Source organism: Scleropages formosus, chromosome 10 (assembly GCF_900964775.1).
Source record: "Scleropages formosus chromosome 10, fSclFor1.1, whole genome shotgun sequence".
Lineage (NCBI taxonomy): Eukaryota > Metazoa > Chordata > Actinopteri > Osteoglossiformes > Osteoglossidae > Scleropages > Scleropages formosus.
This window is the reverse complement of record NC_041815.1, coordinates 28,258,315-28,270,731: the sequence shown is the minus strand read 5'-3', so window position 1 is coordinate 28,270,731 and position 12,417 is coordinate 28,258,315. Positions and strand designations below refer to the sequence as shown.

General features: G+C 45.7%; 2 protein-coding genes across 5 annotated transcripts; one reads left to right on the top strand and one right to left on the bottom strand.

Moving 5' to 3' along the window:
- The first annotated feature begins 587 nt into the window (after positions 1-587).
- vstm5 (V-set and transmembrane domain containing 5) lies at positions 588-4,651 on the top strand. 3 transcript variants are annotated; one of them, XM_018748287.2, is made up of 4 exons: positions 588-772; positions 2,786-3,112; positions 4,220-4,363; positions 4,543-4,622. In XM_018748287.2, exons 1-4 carry the CDS (start codon positions 694-696, stop codon positions 4,572-4,574), a joined length of 582 nt encoding a protein of 193 aa, XP_018603803.1. In that variant the 5' UTR covers positions 588-693; the 3' UTR covers positions 4,575-4,622. The 3 variants fall into 3 exon arrangements, with proteins under 3 accessions (XP_018603803.1, XP_018603804.1, XP_018603802.1); XM_018748288.2 differs by lacking the exon at positions 4,220-4,363 and having other exon boundaries at positions 4,543-4,651; XM_018748286.2 differs by lacking the exon at positions 4,543-4,622 and having other exon boundaries at positions 4,220-4,536.
- Positions 4,652-6,564: 1,913 nt separating this feature from the next.
- On the bottom strand, positions 6,565-12,053 carry med17 (mediator complex subunit 17). Of its 2 annotated transcripts, none has more exons than XM_018748285.1 (13): positions 11,979-12,053; positions 11,169-11,432; positions 10,844-11,007; positions 10,383-10,602; positions 10,003-10,139; positions 9,766-9,847; positions 9,434-9,586; positions 9,185-9,315; positions 8,804-8,988; positions 8,328-8,465; positions 7,818-7,935; positions 7,025-7,184; positions 6,565-6,789 (listed from the first exon to the last, which is right to left on the bottom strand). In XM_018748285.1, exons 2-13 carry the CDS (start codon positions 11,401-11,403, stop codon positions 6,581-6,583), a joined length of 1,932 nt encoding a protein of 643 aa, XP_018603801.1. In that variant the 5' UTR covers positions 11,404-11,432; positions 11,979-12,053; the 3' UTR covers positions 6,565-6,580. The 2 variants fall into 2 exon arrangements, with proteins under 2 accessions (XP_018603801.1, XP_018603800.1); XM_018748284.1 differs by having other exon boundaries at positions 11,983-12,053.
- Between the last annotated feature and the right edge of the window lie 364 nt (positions 12,054-12,417).

The following is a 12,417-nucleotide window of genomic DNA, read 5'->3' as shown; positions in this document are numbered from 1 at the left end:
ACGCCAGTCCGTCGCAAGGCACCCCAAGCGGGACTCGAACCCCAGACCCACCGGAGAGCAGGACTGTGGTCCAACCCACTGCGCCACCGCACCCCCTACAGCATAGACATTAATATCATAATCAAATGAACACATGCACACACACACATACACACACACACACACGCACGCGCAAGAAAAGCATAGAAATATAGATGGAGAAAAGAGAGGCCCGGCGACTTCCGGGCTCAGCGAAGGGAGGGCGCGGGGAACGCGTTCGTACGAACTGGAGCGCGCTTTCCCGGCCGAAGCCCTTATCTGCGGCGTCTGATGTCACGCCCGACAAGACCGAAGCCTTTGTCTCTTATCTGCGTCGACGCTCTCTCGCTTTCTTCCCGAAGCTCGGCCCCGCAGGTCCTCGCGCCCTGCGCCGGAGACCGGAGTCGGCGGGGCGAGCGCGAGCATGCGTGGCCGGGCGTGTCCGAGCGCACGCCACGGGCTCCCTGCGTGTGATTGCTCGCACGCCCATTGGAGGAGGCCTGCGTGGGGCCGCCGGGGTCGACGTGGAGAGGGCGGAGACGGGGGAGGGACGGCGGGTGGGGGGGGGGGCAGGCAGGCTCGAGTCGAGCGCGGCGTCCCGAGGGCCGGGGGAAGAGCCGGGACGCAGGATGAGCTGATGGAGACGTTCCGTGTTTAAATGGAGGCGGCTTTCTAATGTTGCTCCCACGGGACTGGAACCCAGACTGCGCCGCGCTGCCCTTGGCTGCTCTCTGCATGGGCGTGATCCGGCTCGGTGAGTGAATGTAAACAGCGGGCCTCTTCGCCGGGCTCTCTTTCAAGGCTGCTGTCACACACACGGGACGCGCAGCGTCGAGTCCTTCCTGTTTGTGTCCGAGTCCCACTTTGATGCGTGTTGAGAGGAGAAAGCAGCGGCGCTGTTTACAGAACGGCGCGGTTATGCTTTATAAACACGCCTCTCGTTTCATTAATGGAACCGTCAGCGTTAAATCTTTGTGTTCTATTTTTTTTTTTTTTTTCAAAAATTGCAGATGAATGGAATTCATTAATGATAGTGGAAAAAAAAATTTAGATGAAAACGGAAGTGCAGGAAGGTACCGGTATGGTCACGTATTTAGGCACCAAACTAGTTCCACAGGTTACCTTTCGGTGTCGAACGTGCCCCTCCGACCTACGCGTCTGCCCTCGCCGGTATATTGGAAAGGAGCCTTTCTTTCGTCACATGGGTATTTGTTTTGTCATATTTACCTTGAAGAGTAATAGCGCTGCGAGCAAAGGGAGAAGGAGACAGAAATGCATTTTTCATAACAGACACAAACGATTCACACATCTGTAAATGTGACAATGACCAGAAACCTGTGTGAAGCAGGCAGTGCAGTTCAGGATGGGAAAGGAGAGAGTTTAGGTATAATAATAAAAATAATAATGATAATAATTATAATAATAGTTTGCATGCTCTCCCCGTGTCTGCGCGGGTTTCCTCTGGGTGCTCTGGTTTCCTCCCACACTCCAAAGACATGCTGTTCAGGTTGAGTGACAGAGAGAGTGTGTGTGTGTTCCACTGATGTATGGATGAGTGACCCATTGTAAGTAGAGTATCTAGCAGTGTAAGTCACCGCGGTGAATAAGGTGTGTGGGCTGGTAACGCTACATAGAGTTCATTGGAAGTCGCTTTGGAGAAAAACATCTGCCAAATTCAATAATAATAATAATAATAATAATAATAATAATAATAATACTTTGCCTATGTATAAAGGAATAATAATATATTCAAAATCTGTGTTTCGTATATAATTTTCATTGTGAAAATCTCGTGTGCACGACTGTTCAGCGAGAGCTTTGGGAACACAAGGGTTTGAAATTGTGCCAGTAAAGTCTGCTAAGTGACAACTGAACGGAGGAACATATCAGCTGTCATTGTTCTCTTCATATGTCACAGGGCAATGTGTTCAATGCGTTTCGCAAGAACAGAATAAACGCACTTCAGGTTCGCTTTGGAATTCTGGGTCACCGGTTCCTGGGTGTGACGGGTTGTCTTCTGTCGCACATATTTACCAAAGGGTAAAACCTTATTTGAACAAACTTCTGCAGATATGTGTGCTGTATCTGATATTCCAACAGCTCGAACCAGTGTTTTCGCACCATTCTGTCAACGATACTTATATCAGTTTTATTATTATTACTCCAGCTCTGAGCACCATCAGGTCACATGTTCAGCATGACTTGCACAAGACACGGTTCCTCTCATTTCCCTCTCGTAATTTGCTTTATTATCTGTATTATAATCCCTGTGCATTGGTTTAATTTTGTCGATGCTTTACCATACTTTTTATACTGTTTCTTGTTGTACTTTGTTCTCATTCCATTATTGTGCCCTATTCTTGTATTTTTCTCATACTATGGTAATATGGTAGCACAGCAATTTGCGCTGTTGACTCACAGCACCTGGGTGGTGTGAGTGGACATGGGTTCGATCCCTGCTCAGTCTGTGTGGAGTCTGCATGTTCTTCCTGTGTCTGCCTGGGTTTCTTCTGGGTGCTCTGGTTTCCACCCACAGTCCAAAGACATGCTGTTCAGGTTCCCCCCTAGTGTGTGAATGACAGAGGGAGTGTTTGTGCGTTCCACTGATGTATGGATGAGTGACCCATTGTAAGTAGTGTATCTAGCAGTGTAAGTCACTGTGGTGAATAAGGTGTGTGGGCTGGTAACACTACATAGAGTTCATTGGAAGTTCCTTTGGAAAAAAGTGTCTGACGGTCACTGCGCTCTCCTTTCTCCTGCTGTGCAGCACATGCCATCACCATCAACATGCCGGAACAGAGCATCACGGCGGCGGTTGAGGACGACGTGCTCTTCCCGGCACGGTACTCGTGCAACGGGACTCCCACCATCCAGTGGACGTTCCTGTCCCCCAGGGAGAGGCGCGGCGTCGCCGTCTGGAAGCCCGGGGCCTTCAGCAACGTCTCCGCCGAGTATGAGCACAGGCTGCTGACCCACGCGAACGGCTCCATCACGCTCCTTCGGGTGCGTCTCGCCGACTCCGGCTACTACGTTGTGTCCGTGAGCGAGTCGTCGGGGAGCAGTAAGGAAGCAGCAATCGTTCTCACGGTCACTGGTAAGCGTAACCGGTCACCTGCACATGAGCCCACCCAAGGATGTGCTGTCCATACAGCTTTATACATATCTTCACAGTTGTAGTAGGCCGACTCGGTCTGGGCTTTATACACACACACACACACACACACACACACACACAGATACCACTTGTCCCAAGCGGGCTCGCGGCAAACCGGAGCCTAGTCCCGCAACACAGGCCGCACCACTGGAGGGGAGGGGACACACCCAGGACGGGACGCCAGTCCATCGCAAGGCACCCCAAACAGGACTCAAACCCCAGACCCAGCAGAGAGTAGGACCCGGCCAAACCCGCTGCACCACCGTGCACCCCATTACTCATATAGTCGATACTTATATACTTAATTTAATCAGTTATACAGCTGGGTAATTTTTACTGCATTAATTCAGGGTAAGTACTTTGATCACTGAACTAGAATAGGATGTGGGATTCAAACCCAGGACCTTTGAGTGCAAAGTGACAAGTTTTGAAACTACGTAGTCTGTGATTCTTTTTTGTATTTATAGTTACGTTTTGCCCTTTTGTTGCTATAGACCAGGCGTTCTTCACCTGGGGTCCATAGAGTCCTTGGGGTTCCGTAGATGGGCTACAGGGGGTCCCTGAAGTACAGACTCCCTTTGAAAATAACACCACGTTCATATTTAAATTTAATCATTTAGTTCATGGTTTCCTTCAAAGCAACTTCCAGTGTTAAACTACTTAGTGTTTATTTATACATTACACTTTATGTATCTTTATACAAATTACAGTTTACACAGCCCAGCAATTCTTACTGTATCAGTTCTGAGTAAATGCCTTATCTAAGGTTGTGTGAATAAAAGTTAAACATTAAATAAATAAATGACAGGACTATTACTCTATTAAAAATTGTATGTGAAACGAATCAATTCGCAGCACAATAAATTCAGTGCAATAATTTCTTAAAGGAGCCGCATCCCAGAAAAGGTCAAGAACCTCTGATGTACATGTAGCTAAAGCGTCCAAGTCGTGTCTATATGACCAGGTTCAGGCCAAGGCCGTACCGCATAAATGCACCTTTTGTTCATCAGTATTTTGATCAATAAACGGTGTTGCCGCCCTCCTCAGAGCTGCTGTACGAAGACCTGCAGTATTTAGCCGGATTTGTGGCCGTCCTGGGGGTCCTGGCCGGTCTTCTCATGGTTTCCATGTGGCTCCTGAACAAAATTTGCAAGCGTGTCAAGAGACAATGGCGCCGACACGCCCTACCTGGTAGCGTTACGCCGTCACCAAGGAAACAGAGTTAAATACTCTGCTACTGATGCTAGTCTTGTCCCTGTAATACATGTGGACTTCAGCTTAAAACTAAAGCCTTGGTGTTTCGAAAGCATACAGGAGAGGTGCATCTGAAGAACATTTAGTATATTTTAAAACAAGTGTTTGTTTTGCAGAACACAATGCGATGGAGTTAGAGCGTCTCTGACAACATGAAGGCCTTCGCTAATTGATGGTGACCCACAATGAACCGGAGGTTTAATATACAAGCTGCTGACCGTACTGCCTTCCTGCTGGTACCGTCGTGTACGGCGATCAGGTCCTGGTCCGGGATCAGCTGGAAGGAAAGTAACCGATGACTGAGACTGGAGGGTTTGACCCTTCAGTTGGATCGATTCCATGTGCTGCAGATGAAGCAACTCTGCACTGCGCTTGAGCGACCTGGAGAGAGCAGCGCACAGGGTTGTGTCCTTGTGGTCCCTGCCCCTGATGATCTCACTTTCCGCTGCGAACATTCGTGTCGAGTTTTCAAAAAGACAGACCTTTTTCATTCATTTATTTATTTCTAATTGTATTTTTCCTCATTCGCCTAATTTCAGGAGTTTTGTCCTTTTCACAGAGCAAACGCCACCTCAATTTCTACGTCGAGCTATAGTACGGCGGTAAAACAGAATAGGAAAGTGGGACTGCATTCATTCATCTGGCCTTCCAAGAGGTTACAGCTTGTGTCTGGTGGGTTTCTGAGCATCAGCGATCAATGACAATACGAGGAATGTTGCACACGTTTACAGGATGGATCAGTCAGGAATCCTGCTCAAATAGGAATTTGAGTAGAGACTTTTTTTTTTTTTAATGTTCTTTTTAAGTGAGTTCCAATTGTACTGGTGTTCAAAGTTAATGAAACAGTTGTTTGGAACATTTGTATTGCAGCTGTATCTGAAGATTTCTACAGAACCTGGCTGCTGAACAACTCAAGGCACTTTTACCAACTGTACATAGAAAATAAAGCAAATTGAAAGTGGCCAGATGCTGACAAATGCAAATTTTGAATTCATTATGGCTTTATCCAGAGCCTAACCAGTGAATAAATCAAGGGACGTCTGAATTACTGAGCTTTCACAGATTGCAGTGCAGCGAGTTTACAAAGAAATGGGGTAATAAACAATTTATCCAATTGTATTTTGAGGACTCTGTTTACAAAACTAACACGGCACAGTTCTCAGCAGTTGAAATGAGCCAATTAAATCAACCACAGGATGATCAGCGGAGAGTAAAAGTACCTTCAGTGTGTTTGCAATGGATCCTTTGAGTCCATTCAATACACCAGTTCTCTTTGTACGAGAACTGTACAACATCCTGCTTTGGGTCCTTAAAATATGAGTTTATGTTCATTATGCAGGTCCATGTTCTCCATATTGACATTTAGCCAATATTGCAATCAATGATTTCAGACGACGGTTATTTCTGGCTCCTGTCCAGATCGATCTCTCTCTCTCTCTCTCTCTCTGAACAACAGATGAGCATCGCAAGGTTCAATACTACAGTTCTGTACATTTGTAGACTATACAGCGGTTTTGTTTACATATGAGGATCCATCCACCTTTTACACTTATGAAAAGCAACTTTCACTTGTAACAGTGTGTTGTATATTCAAATTAATAGCTACTAGGATACAACTGTACAGTCAAAACAACATAAAACTTTACTTTTAAAACCAGATTAAGTACAGCTCAGAAATGAGAGGGGGGGAAAAAAAAAAAAAAAAAAAACAAACATTTTACAGTTTGCTTGAAATTACAAAGGGTAAAAAGGGAATCTGACTTGTTATAAATGAGATGTTTATTTTTATCACCGACAAACTTGGGCATTTTTAACTTTTAAAAAATAAAAGGGCACCCAGGGTTTCACTGTGAGAACATCAGAAAGTTTGTGCAACAGACAGATCCTCCCTGTCGTGAACACACACACACACACACACACACACACACACAGATTCAGTTCATGAACCCCCTTCCATGCCATGCCTATTGTCAGCCTGCTGTCTACAAATTCTTACACTGGGGGTATAATAAATGAGTATGACCAGAGCCCTACAAGGCCCATCGTACGTCCATGACCAGAGTACATGTTGTCACCACTCGTGTTTGGGCTTCAAAAGTCAGTCCCACCTGTGCCCACTCAGTTCCACCAGGGGGTGCCAGCAATAGGAGGGGGCTAGGGGCATGGGGTTAGCGCCGCCATTAGGAGCTCCATCTTGTAAACGAAGTTGCGGCCCTCCATTCGGCTCCAGTGCACCTCCTTGTAGGGTCCGCGTAGGTGGTTCCACTTGTTGTCCTGGATCACGTCACTTTTCGGTAACTCCTTGCACTGGTTCCGGGGGAACTGGACTAGAACCTTGCAGCCGCTCTCTGGCCCATTCCGCACTGTGGGGGGGGGTTTAGGGTGATGAGGCTCGCACACTTTGAATGCAACGATTTTTAAAATGAGGCACATGAACCTGAAATTTCTAATTTTTACAAGTGATCATCTCAAAAAGCTATTTGGGTTATGACTCAATGTACTGAAATGCATGCCTGGGCTTTGAACCCACAGTTTTCTCGTGGTTAGGCGTAGCATACAAATAAGAACTTTGGAAATACAGTGTGAAGTTGTCCGCACCTGAAATGGCGTACTCGCCGTTGGGGGACGCGACCGTGATGGCGGAGGCGTTCCCGATACTCTCGACGGGACCCAGCCCCACATGGTTGCTAAAGCTGAGCACATGCCAGCCCATCACCTTGGCCAACTGCTGCACGGCGTGTACCTGGTGCTGAGACATCTACAGATGACAGACAAATGGACCCAAGGGGAGATGATACACATGAGGTGCTCGGAAAGCCTCTCACAATGCCCTACTGACCATTGCTGGGGTTTCAACTCCAGCACGAACACTCCTCTGTGCTCCTCCACTTCTGGCTGGATTATGATGGGCCCAAAGTCTAAAACCCATCGATTCCCAATTTGAATCTGATGTGGTGGAATGAGCATCCTCAGTTCCTCAGAGCAGTTGAATTCCTCCCAGCATTCAAGAAGGGTCTCAAACCCACCTCTTTCAGAGAAACTTCTCTCTCGACTCCCTGAAAGCTACATAAATGAGCCCAACACCATCTGCTACAATTATCTATGTATTTGGCATCTGAATGCCACTTGTATTGGCAGCTAATTCAGGGACGTGAACCAGCAACCTAGTGGTATCAAGCAAGCACGCGGCTTCAACAATCCTGTTTCTATGTCTAAAGCTTTTTGTCTATTGTTGGTGCACTTGACTTTACTCCTAGTCATACATCACTTTGGAGAAGATCCCAAAAAAATGAGTAAACAAACTTAATACACTCCCGCTGCAACTCCCTGCAACTGAATTTACAAAGTCATCATTCAGCATCAGAATGCAGGTGAGAACTTTGGAGCTCACCTGAGACAGAAGGAAGTCCTGCAGTTCCTGCTCCTGGTGAGACAGTGTAATGACCCTCCCGTCTCGATGGACCACCCGAATCTGCTCCACCCCGATGTTCAGCTGCAGCTGGATGGACCTGAAAGGAATTACAGGATAACACAATATTCTTATTTAACCTTCATTTTGCCAGGAACAACACCACTGTGCTTCAAATCTCTTCTGAAAGGGAGTCCTTGCCAAGACAGCACAAATATCTAAGAGCAGTCAATATCACACTCTGAAAAGTATGCAATGAGTCAGCCAGTAGTCCTTGATCCTAATTTTACCTTCTTGCATCACATGCTTTTAGCTATAGACGACCTTGAAATTCATTCCAAGTTCACGGTGAAAGTTCAGCGTAGCTGTCGGATGAAGCTGGATGTATTCCATCGAAAACAGCAGAACAGATTCTACATGAATTATACATCATTTATCCCAAGTAATGAAGGCTGAAGTTTCTGATGGGCTGAGCAATCGATAAGGACTTACTTGCAGATCTGCTCGTAGCCCTGGGAGGTAATGAGCACCTTGACGCTGGACTCATACACGTCGTTGATGTTCGACCAGTGAGCCTGGATCTGCGGGTCCTCAATGCGGCTGGCCAGGCTGTCGATGGTACGTGCCGTTCTGCCGTGACACAAAAGCATATTCCTTGCCATCAGAGCATTGTGTTTGGTACAAGGAAAAGGAGGAGGAGTTTTGAGAACCCTCACTTTCTTCATCCTTAATATGAACTGAACTGATTTCTGAATATGCAAATCAGGTCGATTTGAAATATTAATGGATCAGCAGAGAAAAAAAAATTGCTGTTCATGACATCTGAAGCAGGTTTGCTATGTCAGTAAGTCTTAAATCTGTCATCCAACAAAAATGCTGCTGAATCCACATTTCGGAGACATGTGCTGACGGTTTAGAGAAAAGTTACTTTTAGAGTACCAGCGAGAACCCAGGACTTGCTGACCTACCTGCTTCGGAGGAAGATGTGCTTGGCTTGCTTGATGATCTTCTCCAGCAGTCCTTCGCTCTGCTGCAAGGAGGTGATCTCCGCCTTGTCATAGGCCATCGGGCCTGCCAGCCGCAAGCGCTTGTGTCCAAAAGGAGCGGTAGCGGGATGGGGCATCACTGTGGAGCTTAGCGTCTGCTTGTGGAACTGCAAGAAGAACCAGGCAACAACACTATGGAGGTCACGGTCTGTTTGTGGAACGACTGAATTTAAACTGGACAAAATCCAAACTTTACAGACCCATGTCGTATTAGCGATTACAGCACCATTGGTTTCCTCACAAAAACACTGGATGCCTCAGTATGTGTGAAATACTACAGAGGATCTCCAGAACATGAGCTACCTCTCTCATGAGTTGGTGCAGGTTGTGTTCCAACACATATAGGTGATCATCAGGCTTAGGCTTTTCAGGAGAGGCCTTCTGATTCTTCTTGTCTCCAGTAGAGTGGCACAGAGAAATGGAGAGCTGCAGGCCTTCAATACACAAGGAGAAGGTTTGGTTTGACAATGTCCAGTCCCGAGATCTCCCTACTTGAGACAAAACAGTCAGAGTGCCAGTCACCACAGAAACATCTGCAGTAAAGGGGATCACCTGGAAAAGGCTGTGAGATGATCTGATTCTTCACTACAATGTGGGGGATCTGAGACTTGATCTGAACTGCCTCGCGGGACAACTGGGCGAAAATCTCCTTACAAAGAAGCACGTTCTGAGCCGCTTCCAACTTCAGATGCCAGGCTTGGGTTCCTGGAAAACAGAACAAGTCATCGACACGCAGTGCAGGTCAGGGGTCTTAAGGTTCACCTATGCCAGACTGATCACTGCAGAGATACTACATGTCTATAGTTTTTTTTTTTTTTTTTAAACAGGTTATAATTGTAAACTTGTAGTTTCAGTCATAAAATGGATGAAAAACCACACTGTACCTGCTTTAGGTTTTGGCTGCCTTCTAAAGAGACTAACTGTGCCCAGGTCACCAATGTCAGGAGCTTGCTTCTGAATCGAAACCTTTCATGCAAACATTCACATTAAAGACATTGCAACACACTTCAGACATATTGAATGTAATGTAATTACATGAAAGACTAAACTCCAAAAAGTGTATAAAACAGGTTATACATCTTCAACCGTACAACTGCAGGCAAACACAGAGAGACTGTCACCTTGATGTAAGCAGATCCCTCCAGATCACTGGGAATCTGCACATTCAGAGGGCAGTAATCCTCTGGGATCTTCTTGTCCAGGTCAATGTCTGTGTTTTTAATAACCTCAAACGTGCCATGATGAGGAAACAAGGACCCTAGAAAATGGACCATATTATATACATTATGGCCCTCGCAGCTCTCTGATCAGTGACAAGGTAAAAATAATACACCAGCCTCTTTGAAATAAATTCTATGAACAGAGGAGGTTCAGCCAGTTATGCAGTTACGTTACAACATCTAAGTAAGAAGAACTACTGCAACTTTGGCTGAGTGTTACAGGATAAGGAACCTCAGACAACATCTGACTACCTGTTCCGAGTCGTCTCCTGTCATTATACCTGCGCTCCGATAGCTGAGGTCTCCCAAGATCTTGTCTCCCACCTTCCGGAGCTTCCACTGGGAGCGGAGCCGCAGCAGCTCCGAGTTGAAGTCCCTCTGCCGCCGATTCTCTTGGTTCTCTGCCACTGACTTGCTGAGTTTCTCCGCTCCTTTCAGCAGAAGCTGCGCAGCATTAGCCAGAGCTTTCTTCTTACTGATGAGCTGGAACACCTGAGGGCTCTGTGGAGGTTGCAAAACACCACCGAGTTACAGATGAAGGGCAGCTCATCCTCAATGACAGTTTGACGCAACAGTGACATTATCTCCTAGGGTGGAGTTCGGGGTTCATTTAATTATCACATGGTCATTTGCGCACTTAAACAATTAATGCCCTTGTGATTCAGTGCAAAATATATAAACAAGTATACTGACCACAGCAGGTAAGAACCATTGGTCCCATAGCGTTACACCCAGTATTTACCTTCCCAGCCATAGGATCCTGTGAGACAGGGTCAAGAGTCATATACTTCTTCTGTTTGACGATGCTGAGGACGTCGTAGAGCACGCACATCTCGGTCAGCGCACTGCGCAGGTTGTTTCGTACCGAGTCCCAAGGCCATAGCGATGGCTGGAACTTCACCGTTGCTGGAAGCAGAAAGAAAACATGAACAGCCACAGGAAGCCATTAATCTGAGCAATCAGTTCCTTTGAAATTAAGGAAAAAGATGGTGTGCAGCATCCTTACGACAGGTTTCAACAGAAACAACCGATGATTTTATATAATTAGTCACAATGGAAGATCTTACCCTCATCTTCCTCGGGTTCCTGCTTGCCCCACTCCTGGTCCCGCTGCTCCCCCTCACCCCCTTCCTCCTCGGAGTCGGACCCCTGACTAAAGTCAATACGCTGAGCGAGTTTAGCCAGATTCTGAGACATGGACAGCGGGGGCACATAGGTCTCCACGCCGTCTAAAGAGACCTCCTGCACTTGCATTTCGCAGGAAGACTCTATGCTCACACGGACCGCGGGACCTCCCGACATGATGCTGTGATGCAGGCTTACAAGTAGACCTAAAAAACACAGCCATTTTTGAAATTAGAAAAAAAATGCATTTTTTAAATGAATATTAGCACTGTTTTACATGGATTTTAAAGATTTTTTTGTCATTGTTTTTTATCATGAAAAACAGAGCTGTATAAGTTTTACAAACAGGAAAACTGACTATATCAGTGGTTCTTAGTCCCAATCTTCACCTACCTGTGTGTGTTTAATTATAAATGAGTAATAAATTAATTAGCTATTCATTACAATAATTAAAATATTATTAATTGAGGTGTACTGCAAAAATCTCCACTGACATGATCTGACATGACAGACATGTCATTGATGTAGGGAACAAAGGAGTAGGACTATGAGTATGAACCACTGGAGTCAATTATATAACTTGACAATATTAACACTAACTAAATAATTAGCAACTGTAGTGTAAATGATAACAGGAGGACAACATGATGGACACACAAAGAAAAGCAAACACCAAGTCCCAGAAAATTGACTTCTGTGAACATTAAAATGTACCTAACAAGAAAGTGAGAGTCAAATAAAGCAAAACATACTCACAGACTCCTTTACACAAATCCGCTTTATAACTTTCAATTACTGAAAAATGTACAAGCACTCCGCCATGAACGATGTCCACAGCGGAAGTGACGTACTTCGGATCGGTCCCAAGTCTCGCGAGATTTCAATCCCCCCCAGAAAGCATGAAATATAGAAACATGTTGCAAAACGTATTATTTAAATTGTAGAATATGAAATTCCCATCTTAAATGAACTCATATTTAGCTATAAGCATGAAATTCATTGGCTCGCTGAGACGCAGGTTGTTTTTGCTAAATTGACTTCATAGCCCTTTAATTTTGGTACAGTACTACATTATAGCAAATTAGCTTTAACACTGAAAAACCGTCATTCCGTGTGATCCGATTTTGAAAAAGTATTACTTTCAAGGATTACGGGGTCACGAATTGTTTTTTCCCGCCTTTTCCGCTCATT